The sequence below is a fragment of the Macaca thibetana genome, chromosome 16 (assembly GCF_024542745.1).
Source record: "Macaca thibetana thibetana isolate TM-01 chromosome 16, ASM2454274v1, whole genome shotgun sequence".
Taxonomy (NCBI): Eukaryota; Metazoa; Chordata; class Mammalia; order Primates; family Cercopithecidae; genus Macaca; species Macaca thibetana.
In genome coordinates, this window is record NC_065593.1 from 73,598,015 (window position 1) to 73,621,446 (window position 23,432).

General features: G+C 35.8%; 1 protein-coding gene across 15 annotated transcripts in view; it reads left to right on the forward strand.

Annotated features, from left to right (window-relative positions):
* Positions 1 to 23,432, forward strand: part of CEP112 (centrosomal protein 112) — a 537,631-nt gene that overhangs the window by 90,947 nt on the left and 423,252 nt on the right. For all 15 annotated transcript variants that reach the window (XM_050762401.1, XM_050762392.1, XM_050762393.1 and 12 more), the window contains 3 exons: positions 9,428 to 9,514; positions 12,580 to 12,679; positions 16,149 to 16,267. In XM_050762401.1, coding sequence (XP_050618358.1) covers positions 9,428 to 9,514; positions 12,580 to 12,679; positions 16,149 to 16,267 — 306 coding nt within the window. The remainder of the gene's footprint in view (positions 1 to 9,427; positions 9,515 to 12,579; positions 12,680 to 16,148; positions 16,268 to 23,432) is intronic.

The following is a 23,432-nucleotide window of genomic DNA, read 5'->3' on the forward strand; positions in this document are numbered from 1 at the left end:
TAGTATTTCAGGTTCTAGATCCTTGAGTAATCGCCACACTGTCTTCCTTAATGGTTGAACTAATTTACACTTCCACCAACAGTGTAAAAGTGTTCCTATTTCTCCACATCCTCCCAGCATCTGTTCTTTTCTGACTTTTTAATGATTGCCATTATAACTGGTGTGAGGTTGTGTCTCTCTGTGGTTTTGGTTTGCATTTCTCTAATGACCAGTGATGTTGAGCTTTTCTTCATATGTTTGTTGGCCATATAAGTGTCTTCTTTTGAGAAGTGTCTGTTCATATCCTTCGCCCACTTTTGATGGGGTGATTTGTGTTTTTTCTTGTAAATTTGTAAAATTGTTCCTTGTAGATTCTGGATATTAGCCCTTTGTCAGATGGATAGATTGCAAAAATTTTCTGCTATTCTGTAGGTTGCCTGTTCACTCTGATGATAGTTTCTTTTGCTGGGCAGAAGCTCTTTAGTTTAATTAGATCCCATTTGTAAATTTTGGCTTTTGTTTCTATTGCTTTTGGTATTTTAGTCATGAAGTCTTTGCCCATGCCTATGTCTTGAGTGGTATTGCCTAGGTTTTCTTCTAGGGTTTTTATGGTTTTCGGTCTTACGTTTAAGCCTTTAATCCATCTTGAGTTAATTTTTGTATGAGGTGTAAGGAAGGGGTCCAGTTTCATTTTTCTGCATATAGCTAGCCAGTTTCCCCAACACCATGTATTAAATAGGGAATCCTTTCCCCATTGTTTGTTTTTTTTGGGGGGGTTTGTCAAAGATCAGATGGTTGTAGATGTGTGGGGTTATTTCTGACGCCTCTGTTCTGTTCCATTGGTCTATCTACCTGTTTCGGTACCAGTAACATGCTATTCTGGTTACTAGCCTTATAGTATAGTTTGAAGTCAGGTAGCATGATGCCTCCAGCTTTGTTCTTTTTGCTTAGGATTGTCTTGGCTATACGGGCTCTTTTTTGGTTCCATGTGAAATTTAAAGTAGTTTTTTTCTAATTCTGTGAAAAAAAGCCAATGGTAGCTTGATGGGGATAGCATTGAATCTATAAATTACTTTGGGCAGTATGGCTATTTTCATGATATTGATTCTTTCTATCCATGAGCTTGGAATGTTTTTTCATTTGTTTGTGTCCACAGAGAACTAAACTTTTGATATTCTTTTATGTCTTGCTTCTTTTGCTCAATAGTATGTTAGAGGCATTCATCCATATTGTGCCATATAATTGTAATAGATTTGTTTGCACTGTTTTCTGTTTAATGAATATCACATTTCTTGCCTTTTTTTGATAAAGTTACTCTAATTTTTTGCCTTTACAAATAATAATTCTATGAATAACCTTATATGTGTATCCTGATATACATATGCAAGAATAGAAACGGGGTTTTACCATGTTGATCAGATTGGTCTTGAACTACTGACCTCAAGTGATCCACCCACTTCAGCCTCCCACAGTGTCGGGATTATAGGCATGAGCCACAGTGCCCTGCAGCATTCCTTTTTTTTAGCAGCCTTGCCAGTATGTTAAGTATCATTATTATTTTTGTCCTTTTAGTAATAGCCATTCTTACTGGTGTGAAATTGCATCTCATTGTGGTTTTGATTTGCATTTCTCTGACGATTATTGATGTTTCACATGTTTGTTGGCCCATGTCTCAGCAGAAATCCTACAAGCTAGAAGGGATTGGGGCCCTATCTTCAGCCTCCTCAAACAAAACAATTATCAGCCAAGAATTTCGTATCCAGTGAAACTAAGCATCATATATGAAAGACAGATACAGTCTTTCTCAGACAAACAAATGTTGAGAGAATTCGCCACTACCAAGCCACCACTACAAGAACTTCTAAAAGGAGCTCTAAATCTTGAAACAAATCCTAGAAACATCAAAACAGAATCTCTTTAAAGCATAAATCACACAGGACCTATAAAACAAAAATACAAGTTAAAAAACAAAAACAAAAACAAAAAACAAACCCAAAGTGTGCAGGCAACAAAGAGCATGATGAATGCAATGGTACCTCACATTTCAATACTAACATTGCATGTAAATAGCCTAAATGCTCCACTTAAAAGATATAGAACTGGCTGGGCTCAGTGGCTCACGCCTGTAATCCCAGCACTTTGGGAGGCCGAGGCGGGTGGATCATGAGGTCAGGAGTTCAAGACCATCATGGCCAATCTGATGAAACCCCGTCTCTACTGAAAATACAAAAATTAGCCGGGCATGGTGGCGCACATCTGTAGTCCCAGCTACTTGGGAGGCTGAGGTAGGAGAATCGCTTGAACCTGGGAGGTGGAGGTTGCAGTGAGCTGAGATCATGTCACTGCACTTCAACATGGAAACAGAGTGAGACTCTGTCTCAAAAAAAAAAAAAAAGAAAAAGATACAAAACCACAGAATAGAACAGAATAGAGGACCCAAAAATAAACCCAAATACTTACAGCCCACTAATCTTCAACAAAGCAAACAAAAACATAAAATGGGGAAAGGACACCCTTTTCAACAAATGGTGCTGTGATAATTGACTCACCACATGTAGGAGAATGAAACTGGAACCTCATCTCTCACCTTATATGAAAATCAACGAAGATGGATTAAGGACTTAATGTAAGACCTGAAACTATAAAAATTCTAGAAGATAACATTGGAAAACCCCTTCTAGATGTTGGCTTAGGCAAGGATTTCGTGACTAAGAACCTCAAAAACAAAGATAAATAGTTGGGACTTCATTAAACTAAAGAGCTTTTGCACAGTAAAAGGGAACAGTCAGCAGAGTAAACAGCTCACAGAGTGCGAGAAAGTCTTCATAATCTATACATTGACGACAGTGTGCCTAGGTGATGATCCTTTTGCAATTAATTTCCCAAGTGTTCTTTGTGCTTCTTGTATTTGGATGTCCATGTCTCTAGAAAGGCCAGGGAAGTTTTCCTTGATTATTCCCCCAAATATGTTTTCCACACTTTTAGATTTCTCTTCCTCCTCAGGAACACCGATTATTCTTAGGTTTGGTTGTTTAACATAATCCCAGGCTTCTTGGAGCCTTTGTTCATATTTTCTTATTCTTTTTTCTTTGTCTTTGTTGTATTGGGTTAATTCGAAGACCTTGTCTTCAAGCTCTGAATTTCTTTCTTCTTTTTGTTCAATTCTATTCTATTGCTGAGACTTTGCAGAGCATTTTGCATTTCTCTAAGTGTGTCCAATGTTTCCTGAAGTTTTGAATGTGTTTTCTTTATGCTATCTATTTCCTTGAATATTTCTCCCTTCACTTCTTTTATCGCTTTTTTGGATTTCCTTGCATTGGGCTTCACCTTTCTCTGATGCCTCCCTGATTAGCTTAGTAACTAACCTCCTGAATTCTTTTTCAGGTAAATCAGGGATTTCTTCTAGTTTGGATTCATTGCTGGTGAGCTAGTGTGATTTTTTGGGGGATTAAAGAGCCTTGTTTTGTCATATTATCAGAGTCGGTTTTCTGGTTCCTTCTCATTTGGGTAGGTGCTGCCTGAGAAAGGTCTAGGACTGAATGCTGTTGTTCAGATTCTTTTGTCCCATGGGGTATTCCCTTGGTGTAGTACTCTCCACCTTTTCCTGCGGTTGTGGCTTCCTGTGAGCCGAGCTGCAGTGATGGTCATCTCTCTTCTGGGTCTAGCCACCCAGCGAGTCTACCTGGCTCTGGGCTGGTACTAGGGGTTGTCTGCACAGAGTCCTGTGATGTGAACTATGGGTGGCTCAGCCATGGATACCGGCACCTGTTCTGGTAGAGGTGGCACGAGGGTGAAATGGACTCTGTGAGAGTTCTTAGCTTTAGTGGTTTACAGTTCTATTTTGTGCTGGTTGGCCTCCTGCCGGAGGGCGGCACTTTCCAGAGAGCATCAGCTGTGGTACTATGGCGAGAAACCAGTGGCGGACAGGGCCCTAGAACTCCCAAGAGTATGTGCCCTTTGTCTTCAGCTGCCAGGGTGGATAGGGAAGGCCTAGCAGGTGGGGGCAGGACTAGGTGTGTCTGAGCTCAGACTCTCCTTGGGCAGCTCTTACTGCGGCTGCTGTGGGCTAAAATTATGCATCGTTACCATATCAAAGTCAGTTTTTAGTGTCAATATTGTGCCACTTATACTGGACTTTTCCCATTTTCTAATTTCCACCTCATAAATCTAATAACTTTAAAACAGTAAAATCTAATTTAACCCTACAATCATTTGTGCTATTGTCATAATTCTAAATACCTGATGAAACCTAACTTTCAAGGTTGTTGTATTGTCTTTAAATAGTTGTGTTTTGGGGAATTATGAGAAGATAAAAATGGCTTTTATGTATCTCTGCTTACATACTATTTCTAGTACTTTCCTTCATTTCAGAGTTTCTAAGTTTTCATCTTTAAGAATACCTTTTATTATTTGTTTTAGTGCAGTTCTACTGGTGATATGTCATCTGAATTTTATCTGAATTTTTCTTTTAGCACTTCTAAGATATTATTCCTTTGTCCTCCGGTTTCTATTGTTTCTGCTGGAGAGCTTGTTGTTTCTCTGAATGTAATGCCTCTTTTGCTCTGACTGCTTTTAAGATTTTTCTTTTTCTTTTTTTTTTTCTTTTTTAGACAGATCCTCACTCTGTCACCAGGCTTGAGTGCAGTGGCGCGATCTTGGCTCACTGCAACCTCCGCCTCCTAGGTTCAAGTGATTCCCCTGCCTCAGTCTCCCAAGTAGCGGGGACTACAGGCACATGCCACCACACCCAGCTAATTTTTGTATTTTTAGTAGAGACGGGGGTTTCACCATGTTGGCCAGGATGGTCTTGAACTCCTGACCTCATGATCTGCTCACCTTGGCCTCCCAAAGTGCTGGGATTACAGGCGTGAGCCACCACACCCGGCCAAGATTTTTCTTTTTGTTTTTTGTTTTCAACAGTTTGTGATGTTTCTAGGTGCTGTTTTCTTGCATTTATCCTGCACAGAGTTCATTGAGCATCTCGTTCTCTAACTCAGTATTTTTTTGTTTTATCAAACCTGCGAAATTTTTGGCCATTATTTCTTTAAATAGTCTTTCCCTATTCTTACTTGCTTCTGTAGGAACCCCAATTCCATGTATATTAGACTCTTGGATTTTGTTTCACAGTTTCCAAAAGTGTTACTGATTTTTAAAAATAAATTCTTCAATCTTTTTTCTCTCAGAGAATTTCTGTAGTTCTGTCATCAAATTTATAGACTCCTTTATCTGCTCTCTCTAATCTGTTAAGCTCATCTAGTGAATTTTTGTTCCTTTGAATTATTGCACTTTTCAATTCTGGAATTTTCATTTGTTTCAATTTTATAATTTCCATTTATCTGCTGAGATCCCCTATCCGTTCTCTCATTGAAATAATATTTTCCTTTAATTTTTAAATATGTTTTCCTTTAGTTCTTTGAAAGTATTTATGTGAACTTCTTTAAACTCTTGTGTGCTGAAGTAGGGTCATCTTGGGCCTTATTATTTAATTTATTTACATTGATTTTGCCTATGGACAAAATTTTCTTTTCTTTTTTATTTTTTTTGGCGCATCTTTATTACTTTCTAGACAATGGACCTTGAGGTTGTTACCTAGTAGGGACTCTGGATTCTGTTATTTTTTTCCATAGAATATTTTTGTTGTTGTTGTTGTTCTTATAGGCTGTTCAATTAGTAGTTAATCACCTTTAAGTTGTGTAGACTTGGTTTTTGCATTCTGTTAAGGCAAATACATAGAAAGCCAAAGATATTATCCAACCCCATGGGACCTGTGTTACAAACTAGCTTTCTGAGGCTTGCTTTCAGTCCTTGGAGGCAGGTTTAGAGTAGTCCAGAGGTGTGGCCTTTATGTTGTTTCAGCTGAATTGCCAGGTATTTGCAAGTTAAGAAGCTGTCTCCACCTGGCTGGGCAGGTCTTTGGAGCCTCCCAGCACTTTAACCTGTAGCAGCTGTTACATTTTCTACTTTGTAGCAGTAATGTTTTGTTATTCACCTAGGGCGCACACATCCCAGCCTTTAGCCTGTGGTTGAGGAGTGACAGGGAAATCTTCTGGGCAGCTTATATCTCTCTAGTGCCCTGCATTTAAGATTCTTTAACTGCCCTGAACTCTGACCTCTGCCTTCTCAGCTCAGGAGGCCTGTGGTGCTCTCCGTGGACTCCAGTTGTTGTACCCAGGCAGAAAGCTGGGACTATCGTGGGCTTCAGTTTGTGAGGATCACAGTACTGCATTGCCTGTTGTCCAGTCCTTGAGAACGATTATCTCATGTATTTTATCCCATTTTATGGTTAACAGTGGGAGGTTAGTGTGGTACCCTACTTCATTATAGCCTGAAGTAGATCTGCAAGCCTAATTTTTACATCTTAAATTTGAAATTGATAATGTATATTCTGATCTCAGAAAAAGAAAACTTAAATGTTTTTTGAAGTCAGGCTTCCTTGGAGGTCAAACTAATTAGAAATGTTTTTCAATTTCAGTCTATATAGATGAACACATAGGTACGTATCTATATTTATATCTACATCTATATCTAAATCTGTATCCTTATATTGTCTTTATATACTATAGTAATACAGTTGTTTCCATATTCTAATCCTGATGTTTTATCAGGCATCATGCCCTAGTTGTCCATAATACATTTAGGATTTCTATCCTAGAGTACAGGGTGGAAATATAGAGCTATTCTGTAGCATCAAGGTAAGAGTTTCCAGAGATGAGATACTCTTACCTTTTTAAAAGGATGGCAGTTGGTGCTCACTATCTTAACCAAGTTACTGAGTTGTACATTGGAGATATTGGGCCAAACTAGCCTCCTTCTAATACGATGCAATGAAAAAGGACACAGTATCACTTTAGTGTCATTCTTGCCAAAATCTCATAAATTTAGTCATGAGGGAAACATCAGACAAATCCAAATGGAGAGACATTTAATAATGGTCTGTACTCTTAAAAAATGTCAAGGTCACTAAACACAAAGAAAGGCTGTTCCAGATTAAAGGATAAATAAATAGTTGATGTGACAACTAAAAGCAATGCGTGATTCCGGGTTGGATCCTGGATTGAGACAAATAATAGCTATAAATGACATTACTGTGATAATTTGTAAAACTTGAGTATAAACTGTGCAGTAGATAATATTGTGTTAATATTACATTTCCTCAATTTGATAACTGCACTTTGGTTATCAAAGACAGTGTTCTTGTTCTAAGGAAATATATATTGAAGTTTTTAGGGATAAAGAGGCATGATGCTTCTAATTTACAAATGATTGAGGAAGTAATATGCATGTATTTATATATATATTTGTAGAGGTAGATACAGACATAAAATGACAAAGCATATAGGGCAAAATATAAAAAAATTGGTAAATCCGGGTAAAGAAAGGGTATATGGGAGTTCCTTGTGCTATTATTGCAACTTTTCTGTAAGTTTAGTATTATACCAAGGCAAAAAGTTATAGCCAGAAGAATAGAATTTAGAGAAATATCTTTGGTTGTAAGAACAGAGATCCATCAAGCTACATAAAATAAAAAGAGACACAAAAATCCTTTTGAGTTCAACTAACCCTGGTGTCATTGAGATCACTGGAGCCTGAGTTTACTTCCCTCATATCCAGATGCTATGTGGTTTCTAATCTTTGCTTTTTTTGTGTATTTGCTCTACTTTTTTCTATATACTGGATTCGCCTGCTTTACTCTTGGTTGCTGCACTTTAGAACTTGGGTTTGCTCCCCAAAATAGCTAACTTGGTGTGTTAGTTTAGATTCTTGGGAGAGAATCTGAATGATTGTTTGCTAGCTAATGGATTGCTTAAGCATGTCTCAGGTATTTATTCCTAACTTGCTCAATAAATAATGAGGTGGGGCCGGTGAGATGTGTTGGGTTGGGGTTATGGTAGCACACTCACATGATATTTAGGGCTTACCTTCAGAAGCTGAGGTATGACAAGTTCTCTAGAAGGTGTTATGGAAAGATCTGGCAATGAATCATGTCTCTTAGTCCTGGCCAGCTTTGTCATATTGTTTTTTGGCTTTAGTTCCCTTTTAATAGATCCCAAAAATGCTTCTGTGAAGGATCTTTGCGTGGAATTTAGTTGTCCATCCTCCTTTCTGCAAAAAGGAAGAAGAAATATTGTGTGATTTAGAGGCAAGGGAATTGAATTTTTTTTTTTTTTTGCATAGTGAATAGATAACTGTGTCTTTCTCCACCATTCATAACATTCAAGTCATGAATTTGTTTTATGTTAACTTCTGTTTGTGAACTATAAAATCTCAGTTTGATATGTTAATATGATATGCATGTTTATCTTGCTAAATTTATATTATTTTGTATTTGAAACAGTAATTGAAAATATAAAGTGTGTTTCAAAAATTTTCAAGGAAACATTTTGAAGGTACATTAATAATGTTAAAATTTTTTTCCTAAATGTTGTTGATTGATATTTTTGCATACTTACTTTGTGCCACACACTGTCCTGGGCATGGTCATTTAAATTATTTTATTGAATGTAATTTTCACAATCCATTGAGGTAAAGATACTTTTTCTTAATTAGCAGAAGAGGAACTAGAGTGTCAAAGGATCACTTGCTCAAAGTCGCAACAGTGAATATATGGTGGGATTGGAATTAGAGCTGGAAAAGAGGTCTGCCAGACTTCAATGTATAATACTGTCTTAAATTATGAGAAATCGTGTGGCCAAATACTTTCACATTTGAGATAATCAATTTCATGTTGCTCTTCTTGAAACCTGTCACTACTGCTCTTTTAATTCTAGGATACACTTCTTATTATTAACAAGATTGGTTACATTTTTGGCTTTGCTCAGAGCACCGTTGCACGTGGTGTTGGTTTGGAGAGGATAGAAGTTAAGGAATGCTTGAAAGGAGATAAAGTTACTCCCTTGAGGGAGCTGGGGTCTGTGATTCTGGAAGAGAGAGCTGGAAAACTGTCAAAAGATACGCACTTATCAGTAATTTGCCATTTTTATGGATATTCATTCTCAAGTCATATTTACATATGTAGGTTAATTAGAGTATTTTAAAATGAGCAAATAGACCAAAGAAAAAAAATAAAAGGTTGGAAGAGACTTACTGAAATGAAAAATAATGAAGAGCAAAATACTGTGTGGATTTAAATGTAAAACCAAAATGTCACTTTAAAATGCCTTTTTCTTTTGTGCGGGAGAGAATGGGGAGAGTAATGAATCTGTACTTAGTATTGTCTGTTTTGCCTATTAGGTGAAAGTTATTTTAAAGACTTTTAATTAGCTTGAAAGTAATTAGAGGACTGAAGTAAACATATTGGTATATGTAATGTGATTGCTAGAATCTGTGACTACAAGGTAAAGGTGGAAAATGATAACTGTCCTCTTTTAGGGAATTATTTTAATTTAATTGTGTATTTTTTGCCAAAGGGAAGGTAAATTAACACACCTTTGAAATATTTTTCTTGAAGTTGGACATGAAAACAAAAATGATGGAAGCTAAATTTCATGAAGAAAAGCTTAGGCTGCAACAGAAACATGATGCTGATGTTCAGAAGGTAGGATATATATCTTTTATTATTTTAATTATATTGAATACTAAAAATATTCTAGGTCTTATGATGATCCATCCAGTTATCCATCCATCCATCCATCCATCCATCCATCCATCCATCCATCCGTCCATCCGTCCGTCAATCCATCCACTTATTTATGTACTTTATAACATTCTGTTATAAAATGGAATATGCTAAACTAATATCCCAGCAAAAGTTGATTTTTTAACTTTATTAGCTAAACATATGTGTTTATTTAAAACCTTATATTTACATTACCTTTTAGTTCTTTTTAACTATTGCATTTAGGCTGACCTTCTTATAGTCTGTTATCTGCATTCTATCATTACCTTTCATGAAAGTTGAAATAAGACATCAGTGGTAAATACTAGGATTTGTTTTATTGTAATATTCTTTTGGTTTTCTGGTAATTAAATTTCCTTTTTAATTAAAAAGGAACTCTTGGACTTGCATGCATTTTAATGCTGGCACTGACAATAAAGGCTTGTTTTTTAGGTAGCTCATTGGGATTGATGCTTTCTAATCTTTCAGCCTGTATTTTCAAATAAAATTCTTTTTTCTTAGCTGGCACAGCAAAAATCTTTAATTATGGTTATCCTACATGGGATTTGGGTTGTTACTATATTTTAGTAATGATTAAAACATTTAGTGATAATAATGTATGTATGTGTTTTTTTGAAATACATGAAGGTTGATCCAAATGGAAACTTTGCATTTCCTGTTTCGAAGCTAAGACTATGATTCTGCTTCCCAAAACTGAGTACTAGAGACAGAGGCAGGTAGTTGCAGTAGTTATAACATCAGGATTATGTATCCAAGCTTTTTAAAAAGGTTAATATATATATTAATATTTAGTAAAATACATATTTGGCTCATCCTTCAAAGCAATAAGGAGGAAACCACTGATTGGATATTAGAGAAAAAAAACTGAACTCTCTTTTTCCAGTTTCCTCTCACCCATTCAGATATTACAGGCAAATATTTTTTTGCTCTTACTAGAGTTTTACTTTAGTTTAAATTGATAGATAATAAGTTCTCTATCATAAGTATGTTAAAGAATCAGTAATATAATTTCAATATAACATATACAATTGAAATAGAGTCTATTGATGTATAAGATAAATGAATATAAAAATTTATTTGGAAAAATTATGGGGATGGAATTTGAAATAGGTTTCTTGGTATATCTGTTACAAAGATTTATTCTAAGTAACATATTTAATAATGAAATTCTTTCCAGAAATTTCTCTTTAAAATAAATCCTGAAATTTATTTGCAGAAGACAATGCAACTAGTTTGAAGTACCAGGTAAAATATAAATAAAATCCTTCACTTTATGCTAGATTTGAAAAGTATATTCATCAGTTTATTGCTTGTCTGGCATTTTCTAAGCATCAGGAACTGGCCAAGTGTAAAATTTGGAGTGTTTTACCTATTAGTATACATTCTTTTTCTTTTTTACTTCTTTATGGATATTATTATCCAGAGATGGGATCTTGCTATGTTGCCCAAGCCGGAAGAGGACAGTGGCTATTCACAGGCATGATCGTGGCTCACTTCAGCCTCGAATTCTTGGGCCCAAGCGATCTGTAAGCCTCCTGAGTAGCTGACTATAGGCATGTACTACTGTACCCCGTTCTTTTTTGTTGTTGTTGTTAAGCTGACTTTTGGGTGTATGGAAAATATGACCCAACCATAAGAAAAGTAGATATTCCTTTTTCCCCTTGATTAGCATTTTCTCTTACTTGCTATCTTTTTTACATTTTGGTTATTTCTGTAGTTTTTGTGAGTATAAAGTATTTTGAAGTATAAAATCACAATTAAATTTTATTAAATGATTACATCTAAAACTTCTGACATAATATAAATTCACAATAGATTTTAATGCAATTTTTGACGTATTTTGAGCTGATTTTTCTGATTCACAGTAGCAGAGCTAGATATAAAAGAGGCTGATTACATGTCATCTCTTCATTTATCTGGGAATTCTTTTACTGTGCACTATGAGGATAGAAGGGTGCTTGTAGGTGGATCCAGGGACATGCCCAGCTGAAGAATGTTCTATTCCAGTGCAGTGTGATAAATTATACTCTCCCCACCTGGCAAATTTCTGATGGCTTCTCTCTGCCATTTTATGACAGCTTAATTTCTGAATTATATTTTAGGAAATCACCTAAATTATTATTTATACCGTCCTTAACAAAATTATTGTATGAAAATCTCCAACAGATAATGTATTTCAGATAACCAATTATTCTTATATATTTAATAATTTTCTTAATGCACTATAATATAATTTTTACAGTTTGGGGGAAACCATTTATTAGATTAGCTGAGGTAGACTTACAAAAATATTATGCTCATTGAAAAGTTATATGATTGGTTCTTTACGAGTTTCTATTAATATCTACCTGCTAATTCACCGTTCACTTATTATCTGCTGGCATTTGCTAGCAGATAAACAACAGTAGATATCATAAGTGTAAGAAAAATATGTGAAGAGAAATATTAGACACATACAATTTCACCTATTTTTATGCTAATCTGAGAAAAAGAATCCCTAACTCCCTTTCAGGACAAAACACTTCTCCCTAATTTACAAAACACTGACATTTGAGAATCAATTTAAAAAGTCACTTAAATCACTACAATGCCAATTTGTGGCAATATTCACTAGTCAAAAGGAGGGAAATCTCACAATTTCAGGCAACTTGGAAGCTTCCAAGTGTGGCAGATCATATAGATTTTACCTCCTAGCTGCTGCAAGAGCAAAATGTGAACTTCTGACTAGGCTAGAATTATTAACATGGACATGCACAAAAACACACACATCTAACTGAAACAGCAGAAAGTAAAACCATGGATAAGAGGTACTACTTTATGTGTGTGTGTGTGTATATATATATATATATAATTTCACAGTGTAGTCATATTTGCTACAATCACTTTTTCTATTTATGTTTTAGAATTAAATATATCAGGATTCAAAAAATTGTCCTATATGTAAAGTAATACAGTATACTGAAACATTTTAAATTTATTTGCAGATTTTAGAAAGAAAGAATAATGAAATAGAGGAACTGAAAACTTTATACAGGAGTAAACAACATGAAACTGAAGAGACTATTAGAAAGCTTGAAAAGAAAGGTGATGTTGTGTTGTTTCATACATCTTTTAATAACATTTCCATTTTATTTTAGTGATGTGGAGAATAAAATTTTATTTCTGACCTTTTATAGTATGAGGTAGGAATGTTTATGTGGGCTTTCATCAATGTATAAATTTATGTAGGCTTCCATATGAAGGGGCAAAAACTGTGTGTGTGTGTCTCTGTGTGTTTGTGTAGTGACAGTGATGGGGTAGTAGTGGTGGTTGGTTTAGATACAGAGTTGGAAGAGTGTGTTGCTTTCACTCCCTCTTCTTAACTCTAGCCTCACTGGGATACAGCTGCCATAGAGTATTGAGGGCAGTCATAGAATTAGGACTTACAGGCGTTCATGAGGAAGTCAAAGGAAATTATTCTTCTTTATCTAGTAAAATTCATTACATTAAGTATCTACTTTTATGTCTGATAGTATATGCTGGTATTGTGATTGACAGAAAAATTAAAAAGTATTTCCTATTTGCACTTTTATTAAGAAGAAAAAGAAAGCATGTAATCAAGTATTAAGTTGACTATGGACAGATGGAAAGCCCGGCATGAGGAGGTAACTGCTTGAGCTAACTCTGACCCTAGTTGACTATGACTATGGGTTGAAATATCTACATCAATAGGTGATCATGAGAGCGTGTGTGGAAAATATTGTTTCAGGAAAGGAACTTTTGTAAAATCTTGTGAAGTTTTAAAGTCTTGGTTAGTTGGAGAGAAGAGTTGCAGGTACTGGGATGAGAATGCTGAAATAGGTAAGTTGTAGGAAGGGTACTTCTCAAGCATCATTCCCCTCCAAGGAGTCCTCTATTGCTTTGAGGGAACCTTTCGCCATTATTCTAAGGGAAGTAATGTGGTAAAAGAAAGAGAAAAATAACACCATATTTAGCTAGAGTGGATACCCTATGCATTAAGAGAGAGATTTTAAAATATTAAGAAAGTTGACTTGGGGCTAGATTAAGTATGACTTTGAATTTTAGATTTAGAAGCTTGAACTTTGTCCTGTAGGGGCTGGATGTAAAGAGCCAGGGAAGGATTTTGAGATGTGAGTTTTAGGACCTCATGTTTTGGGAGGAGTAGCCTGGTAATGGAGGGTGTGTTGAACAGAGTAGGCCAATTCCAAGTCTGTTAGGCAGAGGCAGAATGGAGTGAGGGAGAGAGCATTCTACTTATTAGAAAACATAGGCTCTAATCTCAGCTCTGTTATCAGTGTCCAATATATGATAGCAAGTCGTTTCTGGGCCTTGGTTTACTCATTATAAAATGGTGAGATCAGAATAAATAATATATAAAGTCCCTGCCAACTCAGAGATGTTCTGCTTCTGTGCTGCTGTAATTTTGCATGTTAAGGTGAGAAGGATTTCTGAATGATGGCACTGGGAGTAGTTAGAATGGAACCGAAGAAGAAATTTTGAAGAGTGAATCGTGATTTAGTGAATGAGAAGATCTAGGCAATGAATAAGAGAAAAGGAGAAGGGAAGGTTTTCATTTAGGATTTTCTGTATGGAACTTACTGGCTCTCCCCCAGTTCACCAAACCTGAGTATATTTGAATGAATGATAATGCCTTTGACAAGTTAGGACAGCAATTACATAGATAAGTTAACCAATGAAATAAATACTTTTAGATTCATTTCCACCCTTAAATGTTGATAAAAGCAATTATAAATTCGTTTAGGTTTTTTCTCCAAATATTATCCGTGGCTAGAAAAATATTTTAAATTTATTTCCAGGTTTTCTTTACCCTGATTCAAAATAGGTAATTCAAACATGCCTAAGGTTTAAAAATGACGAGGTTTTAAAAATAATGTTTCTAAAGGCATTTTGAATTGCAACCAGATCTTAGTTTAATTTTGGAAGTGTAAAGTAAAATATATTGTAGATGGTAAAGACTCATTTTAGGTTAACTTGGATTCATCTTGTCTCCTTCATTGTTGCGTAGTTGAGTTATAAGAGTGAAAACAATTTTTAGGGAAATATTTACAAAAATTTTGCTATCTTGAAGTAAATGAATAAAAACGTATTTAGTAAACTATGATAATATTATATTCAATTAAAAATGGAGCTGAATTTATTTTACTATCCAGAAGACATGAATATATTAACACATTTTCACTTAAATCAGTGACTGTTTAAATAATTATAGTAAAGAAGATAGAAACATAAATGATTTATAAGGCAAATATTTTATCTAATTTAAAACCTATTTCATTTTAGTAACATAAACTTCGAAAATGATTTAAAAGTATCTAGCAGCAACAATATATTGAAATGAGGGGTTCCTTTATTTATTCATTCAGTATGCATCTTTTTGAACATTTGCCTGTGTGGCACTGTTATGCCCTGTGGATAAAAAGTTGAAATCTCTTTCTCTTCCGTGAACATAGTCTCATTAAAGAGGAAATGGGCAAGTAAATCACTATAATGTTAATAAGTGATTTAATTGAGAAATACTCGAGGTTTCATGGGAATAAAGAGGAATTTCTTTCTGTCCCTGTAAGGGGAGAAATCTGGTTGAGTAAATCATGATTTAGTGATTCTTTATGACTGGTTCATAAAGAAGGTGTGATTTTTGAGTTGAGAGTCTAAGGATGAGTAGGAGTTTTTCAGTAAGGGAGGGAAGGGCATTCTAGGTAGATAGACAATCATATTTAGGCAGTGCTATGAGAAAGAATATGAACTCAGGAATCTGCAAATAGGTTGGTGTGTTTATAATACTGGTTTAAAACATGCAAATGGGAAGAGATATGGCCAGAATCACGAGGAACTGTTGTCCTTGTCAGAGGCTTTGACCTGTATTTATTTTTTAGATGAGGAGAGCTGTGGAACGTTTGTAAGCCTGGGCGTAACTACCAGATTTGCACCAATGAAAGGCCTCTTTATTTATTTAAATTTTAAAAATTTCAATAGCTTTTGGGGTACAAGTGCTTTTGGTTACATGGATTCATTGTATAGTGGTGAAGTCTGAGACTTTAGTGTACCCATCACCCAAGTAGTGTACATTGTATCCAATATGTACCTTTTAGCCCACACCGCCTTTTCCACCCCCTGCTTCTGAATCTCCAAAGTCCATTATACAATTCTGTATGCTTTTGCATACCCATAGCTCAGCTTCCACTTATAAGCGAAAACATACGGTATTTGCTTTTCCATTCCCGAGTTACTTCACTTAGAATAATGGTGAAAGGTTTCCTCAAAGCAACAGAGGACTCCTTGGAGGGGAATGATGCTTGAGGCCAATACACTGTTAAAATTGTCTAGGGAGCCAGTAATGATGAAGGGTTAACCAAGCCAGTCTGTGGTGGTAGAAATCGAGAAAAAGAGCAAGGAATAAAAGATACTTTAGAAGAAAGCATTGAGAAGACTTGGTGAAAAATTGAATTATCTACTAATTGGTGCACTAAATTTTATATAATCAAACTCTATGTATCTAGAATTGGTTTAAGTATGTTTTCATCATTTTCGACAGTTCAGACACTGATACGTGACTGTCAAGTTATCAGAGAGACTAAAGAAGACCAGATTGCAGAACTAAAAAAGATATGTGAACAAAGCACAGAATCTCTAAATAATGACTGGGAAAAAAAGGTAAGCTACATAAAATAGTAATGGAAAATATAAAAGTTTATGCTTCCAAGTAACATATTTAATTATAATAGATTTCACAGCATATACAGAAAAGTATAAAAAATAACTAAAATTCTCGGCTGTTTAGAAATAGCTACTGTTCATGTTTTGGTATATTTTCTTCTGGAAGTCTATGGTCTATAAAATAGTTTTTATTTAGAGAATATTCTTTTGACTAGCTCTTGAATTTAATTAATGTTCTAGATTTCTTATCATAGCTGACAGATTTTAACAGAATTAGTTAAACAACATTAAAACAATTTTTGTTAATTAAGCCATTTTTATTTTGAATTTGGGCCATTGAAGCATTTCTTTCCTGAAATTTTGGATAATATAATATGGACTAGAATTTATTGTATAAACTTACTTTATTTTTGATTGACATGTAGTGATTTTACATATTTTTAGGGTACAGTGTGATATTTCAATACATAGATACATTATATACTGATAAAACGAGAGTAATCAGCATTTCTCTCACCTCAAACATTTATCAGTTCTTTTTGGTGAGGATATTCAAATTCCTCTCTTCTAACTTTTTGAAATATGTAATACATTATTATAAACTATAAGCACTCTACTGTGCATTAGAAAACTGTAATTTATTTCTCCTGTATTACTGTATTAGTCCATATTCATACAGTTATAAAGAACTGAGACTGGGTAATTTACAAAGGAAAGAGCTTTAATTGACTCACGGTTCAGCATGGCTGGGGAGGCCTCAGGAAACTTACAGTCATGGCAGAAGGTGAAGGGGAAGCAAGACACCTTCTTCACAAGGCGGCAAGGAGAATGAACACAGGAGGAACTGCCACACATGTTAAAACCATCAGATCTCATGAGAACTCACCCACTATCATGAGAACAGCATGGGGGAACTGATCCCATGATTCAGTTCCTTCCACCTGGTCTCTCCTTTGACACAGGGATTATGGGGACATCTACAATTCAAGATGAGATTTTGGGTGGGGACACAGCCAAACCCTGTCAATAACTGTAACATCATACCTCCTCTTTAACTTCTCTCTATTGCCTTTCCTTCCTCTCCTCCCCTACTTCTTGTAATCGGTATCTGATCTCTACTCCTATGAGCTCAACTTTTGAAATTCCGTGAGTGTGATTATGTATTTGTTTTTCTGTTCCCAGTTTATTCCACTAAACATAATGTCCTTCTAAGTTTGTCCATGTTGTTGCAAATGGCAGGATTTCATTCTTTGTTGTAGCTGAATAGTATTCAAATGTGTGTGTGTATGTGTGTGCGTATCTATCACATTTTCTTTATCCATTCATCCTTTGATGAGCACTTACGTTGATTTCATATCTTGATTATTGTGAATAATACTGCAGTAAACATGGGAATGCAGATATCTCTGACATATTGATTTTATTTTCTTCAGATATATATCTAGTAGGGGGATTGTTAGATCATATGGTAGTTCTATTTTTAATTTTTTGAGGAACCACACTGTTTTCCCTAGCGGCTGTACTAATTCATATTCCCTCTAGCAGTATATAAGGGTTCTCTTTTCTCTACATCCTCACCAACACTTGTTATCTTTTGACTTTTTAATAATAATCATTCTAACTACAGTTAGATGATATCTCATTGTAAGTTTGATTTGCCTTTCCCTATTGATTAGTGAGGTTAACATTTGTCACATACCTTTTGGCCATTTCTGTGTCTTCTTTTGAGAAATGTCTGTTTAGGTCCTTGGCCTAAATAAGTCATTCGGTTATTTTTTAATCATCAGAATATTTGTTTTTTTGCTATTGAGTTGCTTGAGTTTCTTATATATTTTGGATATAAACCCCATGTCAGATGTATAGTTTGCAAATGTATTTTCCCATTCTGTAGGTTGCCTTTCACTCGTTGATTTTTTTTTTTCTGTGCAGAAGCTTTTTAGTTTGATGTAATCCCATTTGTCTTTTTTTTTTTTTCTTGCTTTTGTTGACTGTGCTTTTGAGGCCCTGTACAGAAATTGTTGCCTAGATTTATGTCATGGAGTTTTTCCTCTATGTTTTCTTCTAGTAGTTCCATAGTTTTGGTTCTTCCGTTTAAGTCTTTAATTCATTATGAGTCGATTTTTGTGTGTGGTGAGAAATACAGGTCTAATTTCATTGTTCTGCATATGGATATCCAGTTTCCCCAGCACCGTTTATTAAAGAGACTATACTTTCCACATTGTATGTTCTTGGCGTTTTTGTCAAAAATCAGCTGGCTGTAAATGTGTGGATTTTTTTCTGGGTGCTTCATGCTGTTTTATTGGTCTGTGTGTCTGTTTTTATGCCAATGGCACACTTTTAGTTACTACAACTTCGAAGTATATTTTCATGTCAGTTACTGTGATGCCTCCACCTTTGTTCTTCACACTTAAGATTGCTTTGGCTATTCAGAATCTTCTGTAGTTACATGCAAATTTTAGGATTGCTTTTTCTATTTCTGTGAAAATGTCATTGATATTTTGATAGGGATTACATTTGAGTCTGTATATTGCTTTGAGTATTATGGATACTTTATTTCATTTTAAAAAATAATTTCAGCTTTTATTTTAGATTCAGAGGGTACAAGTGCAGGTGTGTTACATGGTTATATTGTGTGACACTGAGGTTTGGGATATGAATGATCCCATCATCCAAGTAGTGAGCATAGTACCCAACAGTAGTTTTTCAGCCATTGTCCCCCTCTTTCCTCTAGGAGTCTTCAGTGTCTATTGTTCCTATTTTTATGTCCATATATACCAATGTTTAGCTCCCACTTGTAAGTGAGAACATGCTTGGTTTTCTGTTTCTGCATTAATTTGCTTAGTATTATGGCCACCAGCTGCATCCACATTACTGCAAAGGACATGATTTCATTTTTTATGGCCATCTAATATTCCATGGTGTATATATACCACATTTTCTTTATCTAATCCACCATTGATGGACATCTAGGTTGATTCCATGTCTTTGCTATTGTGGATAGCATGGCAATGAGCATACAAGTGCTTGTGCCGTTTTTGTGGAATGACTTATTTTCCTTTGGGTATATACCCAGTAATGGGATTGTTGGGTCAAATGGTAGTTGTTCTAAGTTCCCTGAGAACTCTCCAAACTGCATTCCACAGTGGTTGAACTACTTTATGTTCCGCCATTAACAGTATATAAGCATTCCCTTTTTTCTGCAACCTTGCCAGCATCTGTTGCCTTTAGTCTTTTAAATAACACCCATTTTTACTGGTGTGGGGTGGTATCTCATTGTGGTTTTGAATTGCATTTCTCTGATGACGTGTGATGTTGAACATTTTTTCATATGTTTGTTGGCCACTTGTATTTCTTTTTTTGAGAATTGTTTATTCATGTCCTTTGCCCACTTTTTAATGGGGTTGTTTTTTCTTGTTGAATTGTTGAGTTCTTTATAGATTCTGGATATTAGACCTTTGTCAGATACATAGTTTGCAAATATTTTCTCCCATTCTGTGAGGTATCTGTTTACTTGATAGTTTCTTTTGCTGTGCAAAAGTTCTTTATTTTAATTACGTCCCACTTGTCCATTTTTTACTTTTGTGGCAATTGCTTTCGGGGATTTAATCATAAATTCTTTACCAAGGTCGATGTCTAGAATGGTACTTCTTAGGTTTTCTTCTAGGATTTTTATAGTTTTAGGTCTTAAACCTTTAATCTATCCTGAATTAATTTTTGTATTTTGTGGGGTATCCAGTTTCATTCTTCTGCATATGACTAGCCAGTTATCTTAGCCCTATTTATTGGATAAGGAGTCCTTTCCCCATTTTTTTTTTGGTCAACTTTGTCAAGGATCAGATGGCTGTAGGTGTGCATCATTATTTCTGGATTCTCTCTTCTGTTTCATTGGTCTATGTGTCTGTTTTTATACTAGTACTATGTGGTTTTGGTTATTGTAGCCTTATAACATAGTTTTAAGTTGGGTAATGTGATGCCCACTGGCCTTGTTCTTTTGTTGTATTTTGTTTTTGAGACAGGGTCTTGCTGTGTCACGCAGTCTGGAGTGCAATGGCACCATAACAGCTCACCACAGCCTTGACCTCCTGGGCTCAAGTGATCCTCCTGCCTCAGTCTCCTGAGTAGCTGGGACTACAGGTGTGCATTACCACACCTGGCTAATTTAAAACTTTTTTTTTTTGTAGAGATGGGATCTCACTGTGTTGCCCAGGCTTGTCTTAAACTCCTGACCTCAAGTGATCCTCCTGCCTCAGCCTTTCAGTAGTGCTGAGATTGCAGGCGTCAGGCACCATGCCTGGCTTGTTCTTCTTGCTTAGGATTGCTTTAGCTATTCAGACTCTTTTTTGGTTTCATATGAATCTTAGAATCATTTTTTCTAATTCTTTAAAAAATGACATTGGTAATTTGATAGGATAGTGTTGAATCTATAGATTGCTTTTTAGTTAGTTCTTTTCTAGTTTTTATTTTGTTATTTCTAGTCATGTGGTTTTTCTTTCTCACATTTTGGTTTTATCTTTTCTATAAATTTGGCATTTTTAAAAATTTGCTTCAAGGACATTGTGTACCTAGCAGGTCCCCTTTTTTCCTTTGTCTGAATTCCCTAGTTTAATATATTCTAGTTTAAATTGTCAGGTATTTGAAGAGAAAAGGCTTCTACCACTTATAAGGGTACATCTTCTTTCTGCTGGTTTAGTAAAGCTTTTTTTCTAGTTATACAATAAATAGTGGATGTGTAAATACGTAAATCTGGTTGAAGGTTTTTTTTTTTTTTTTTTTTTTGAGACAGAGTCTTGCTCTGTCGCCTAGGCTGGAGAGCAGTGGTGCAATCTCAGCTCCCTGCAACGTTATTCTCATGCCTCAGCCTCCCAAGTAGCTGGAATAACAGGTGTGGCCACCACTGCCTGGCTAAGTTTTGTAGTTTTTGTAGATATGGGGTTTTTCCATGTTGGCCAGGCTGGTATCGAACTCCTGACCTCAAGTGATCATTCCACCTTGGCCTCCCAAAGTGCTGGAATTACAGGTGTGAGTCACTGCACCTGCCCCCTCATTGAAGGCTTTGTGTGTGTGTGTGTGTGTGTGTGTGTGTGTGAAGTGTAACTTCATGTAAATCTGGGCTGAGATGAAAACTGAGTGCAAGCAGGCCGGGCACCAACATTAATAAGCACATCATAGATTCACTTTGTTATTTATGTAGTCATTCATTCAACAATTATGTATTCTACATGGACAAAGTGATATGTGTGTGTGTGTGCACGCGTGTGTGTATTCCCTAATAGAAATATGCATCCTATATCTCTCACCTTAAGTCCCAGTTATTCAACTACCTATTTAAAATCTCTCCTTGGTCTGAATTCCATCATTGTCCCTAAACTTCATCTTCTTCCTTTGTTGCTAAAATGGGCATTCCCTTTTTCCCTGTCCCATGGAGAATACCTCTCCCATGGAGGGATATACCTACCCAGTAGAGTATTCTCCATGGGATAGGGATCAACTCAGCTACTTAAAGACTCTTCTTTTTGCTTCAGCTCACACATCTAATGCCTTGCCAAGTTCTGTTAATTATCCGTCTTTTGAATATATCTACCACGCTTCCTTCTTAGTTCAGGAGACCCCTGTCTCTTGCCTAGATCACCCGTAACTGGACTCTGCCTCCAGTCTGTCCCTCGTCATTCCATGTCCCACAATACAGCCAAATTGGTCTTTCACAAACACGAATCTGGTTGACCTCACAACCATGTTTAAATTACTCTAGTGGTTCCCATTGTCCTAGTGGTTCCCATTGTTTCCTTGGTTCTTAGGACTTACAAGGCTTTTCATGATAAAGACTCTGGTGATCTTTCAAGCCTTATCTTTTCTCACAATCCTTCTTCCTGTCTTGACTTTTGCCCCAGCTGTCAATACGTTTTCCAGTTACCTGACTATACTATGCTGTTCTAATCTGTGGGCCTTTAAAAAATATTGAGTTATGATTTACATGCCATAAAATTCACCTTCTTAAAGTATACAATTCATTGTTTTTTTGATGTATTCACAAAGTTGTGCAACTTTCACCACAATATAATTTGCAGACCATTTCCGTCGCCCTAGAAAGCATGAATCAATAGTTCAATAGTTCAATCAGTTTTATGGTCAAATAATATTGCGTTGTATGGATAGACCACATTTTGCCTATCCATTCATCAGTTGATAGACATTTGAGTGGACTCCACCTTTTGGATATCATGAATAATGTTGCTGTGAATATTGTGTGTGTTTTTACATTCAGTTAGGTGTAGTCCTAGGAGTAGGATTCCTGGGTTATGTGGTAACTCTGTTTATCTTTTTGATAAATTTTTTGAGGAACTGCCAAAGTGTTTTCCACAGTGGCTGCGCCATTGACCTGTGGGGTTTTATAATACTTTTCCCTTTTTTTGGGACAGATTCCTGTTGCCTCTGGGTCTCCTCTGGCATGAGCCAACTATATGGTTAAAGACGAATATGTAGGATGCTGGGAAGGGCATTTGTGTCTCCTGTGCCCATTATCAAACTCTGGGTAAAAATTCTTCTTGAGAATTCATATGGATCAACTCATTGTTATATCCTGTGGTTTCATAAACTCTAGCAGGATTTGTATCCTATAGCCTAATAATATTTTCTACTAAAATAGTTTATTCCTCAAAGGAATATTTGCTGTTTAAAACCTCCTAGACTGAGTGACCTGGACTCCAATTCATTGTTAGGTTTGGGAAAGTGCTCACTGATGCATTATGCCTGGTACATAGCAGGTACTAATAAAATTTGTTGAATGAATACTTATTAATAATATTGTTAGACTATTAGACCAGATGCCTATCTAGTCCTCAAGCGCATCAGCCAAGTAATAGCATACTTGTTTTTGCCAGTGCCATTTTTACCCTTGTAGTCTCGACTGCAAATTCCTTGGATGAGTGTTGTAGACTGACTTACAGACACCCCTCCAACAGCGACAGTCCCTTTATAAAACAACTGTGGAATACACGTGAGAAACCACTAAGTGTTGATGGGCTATTAGATTTTTGACATTCGGCAGGCATATGTTCTAGGGACTTTGGGAGACCATAACATGAAGAAACCACTACATCGTATAATTGCTCCTGTAAGTACAACTGTAAAATTCTAAGTGACTCCTTTAGAGCCCATTATCTGA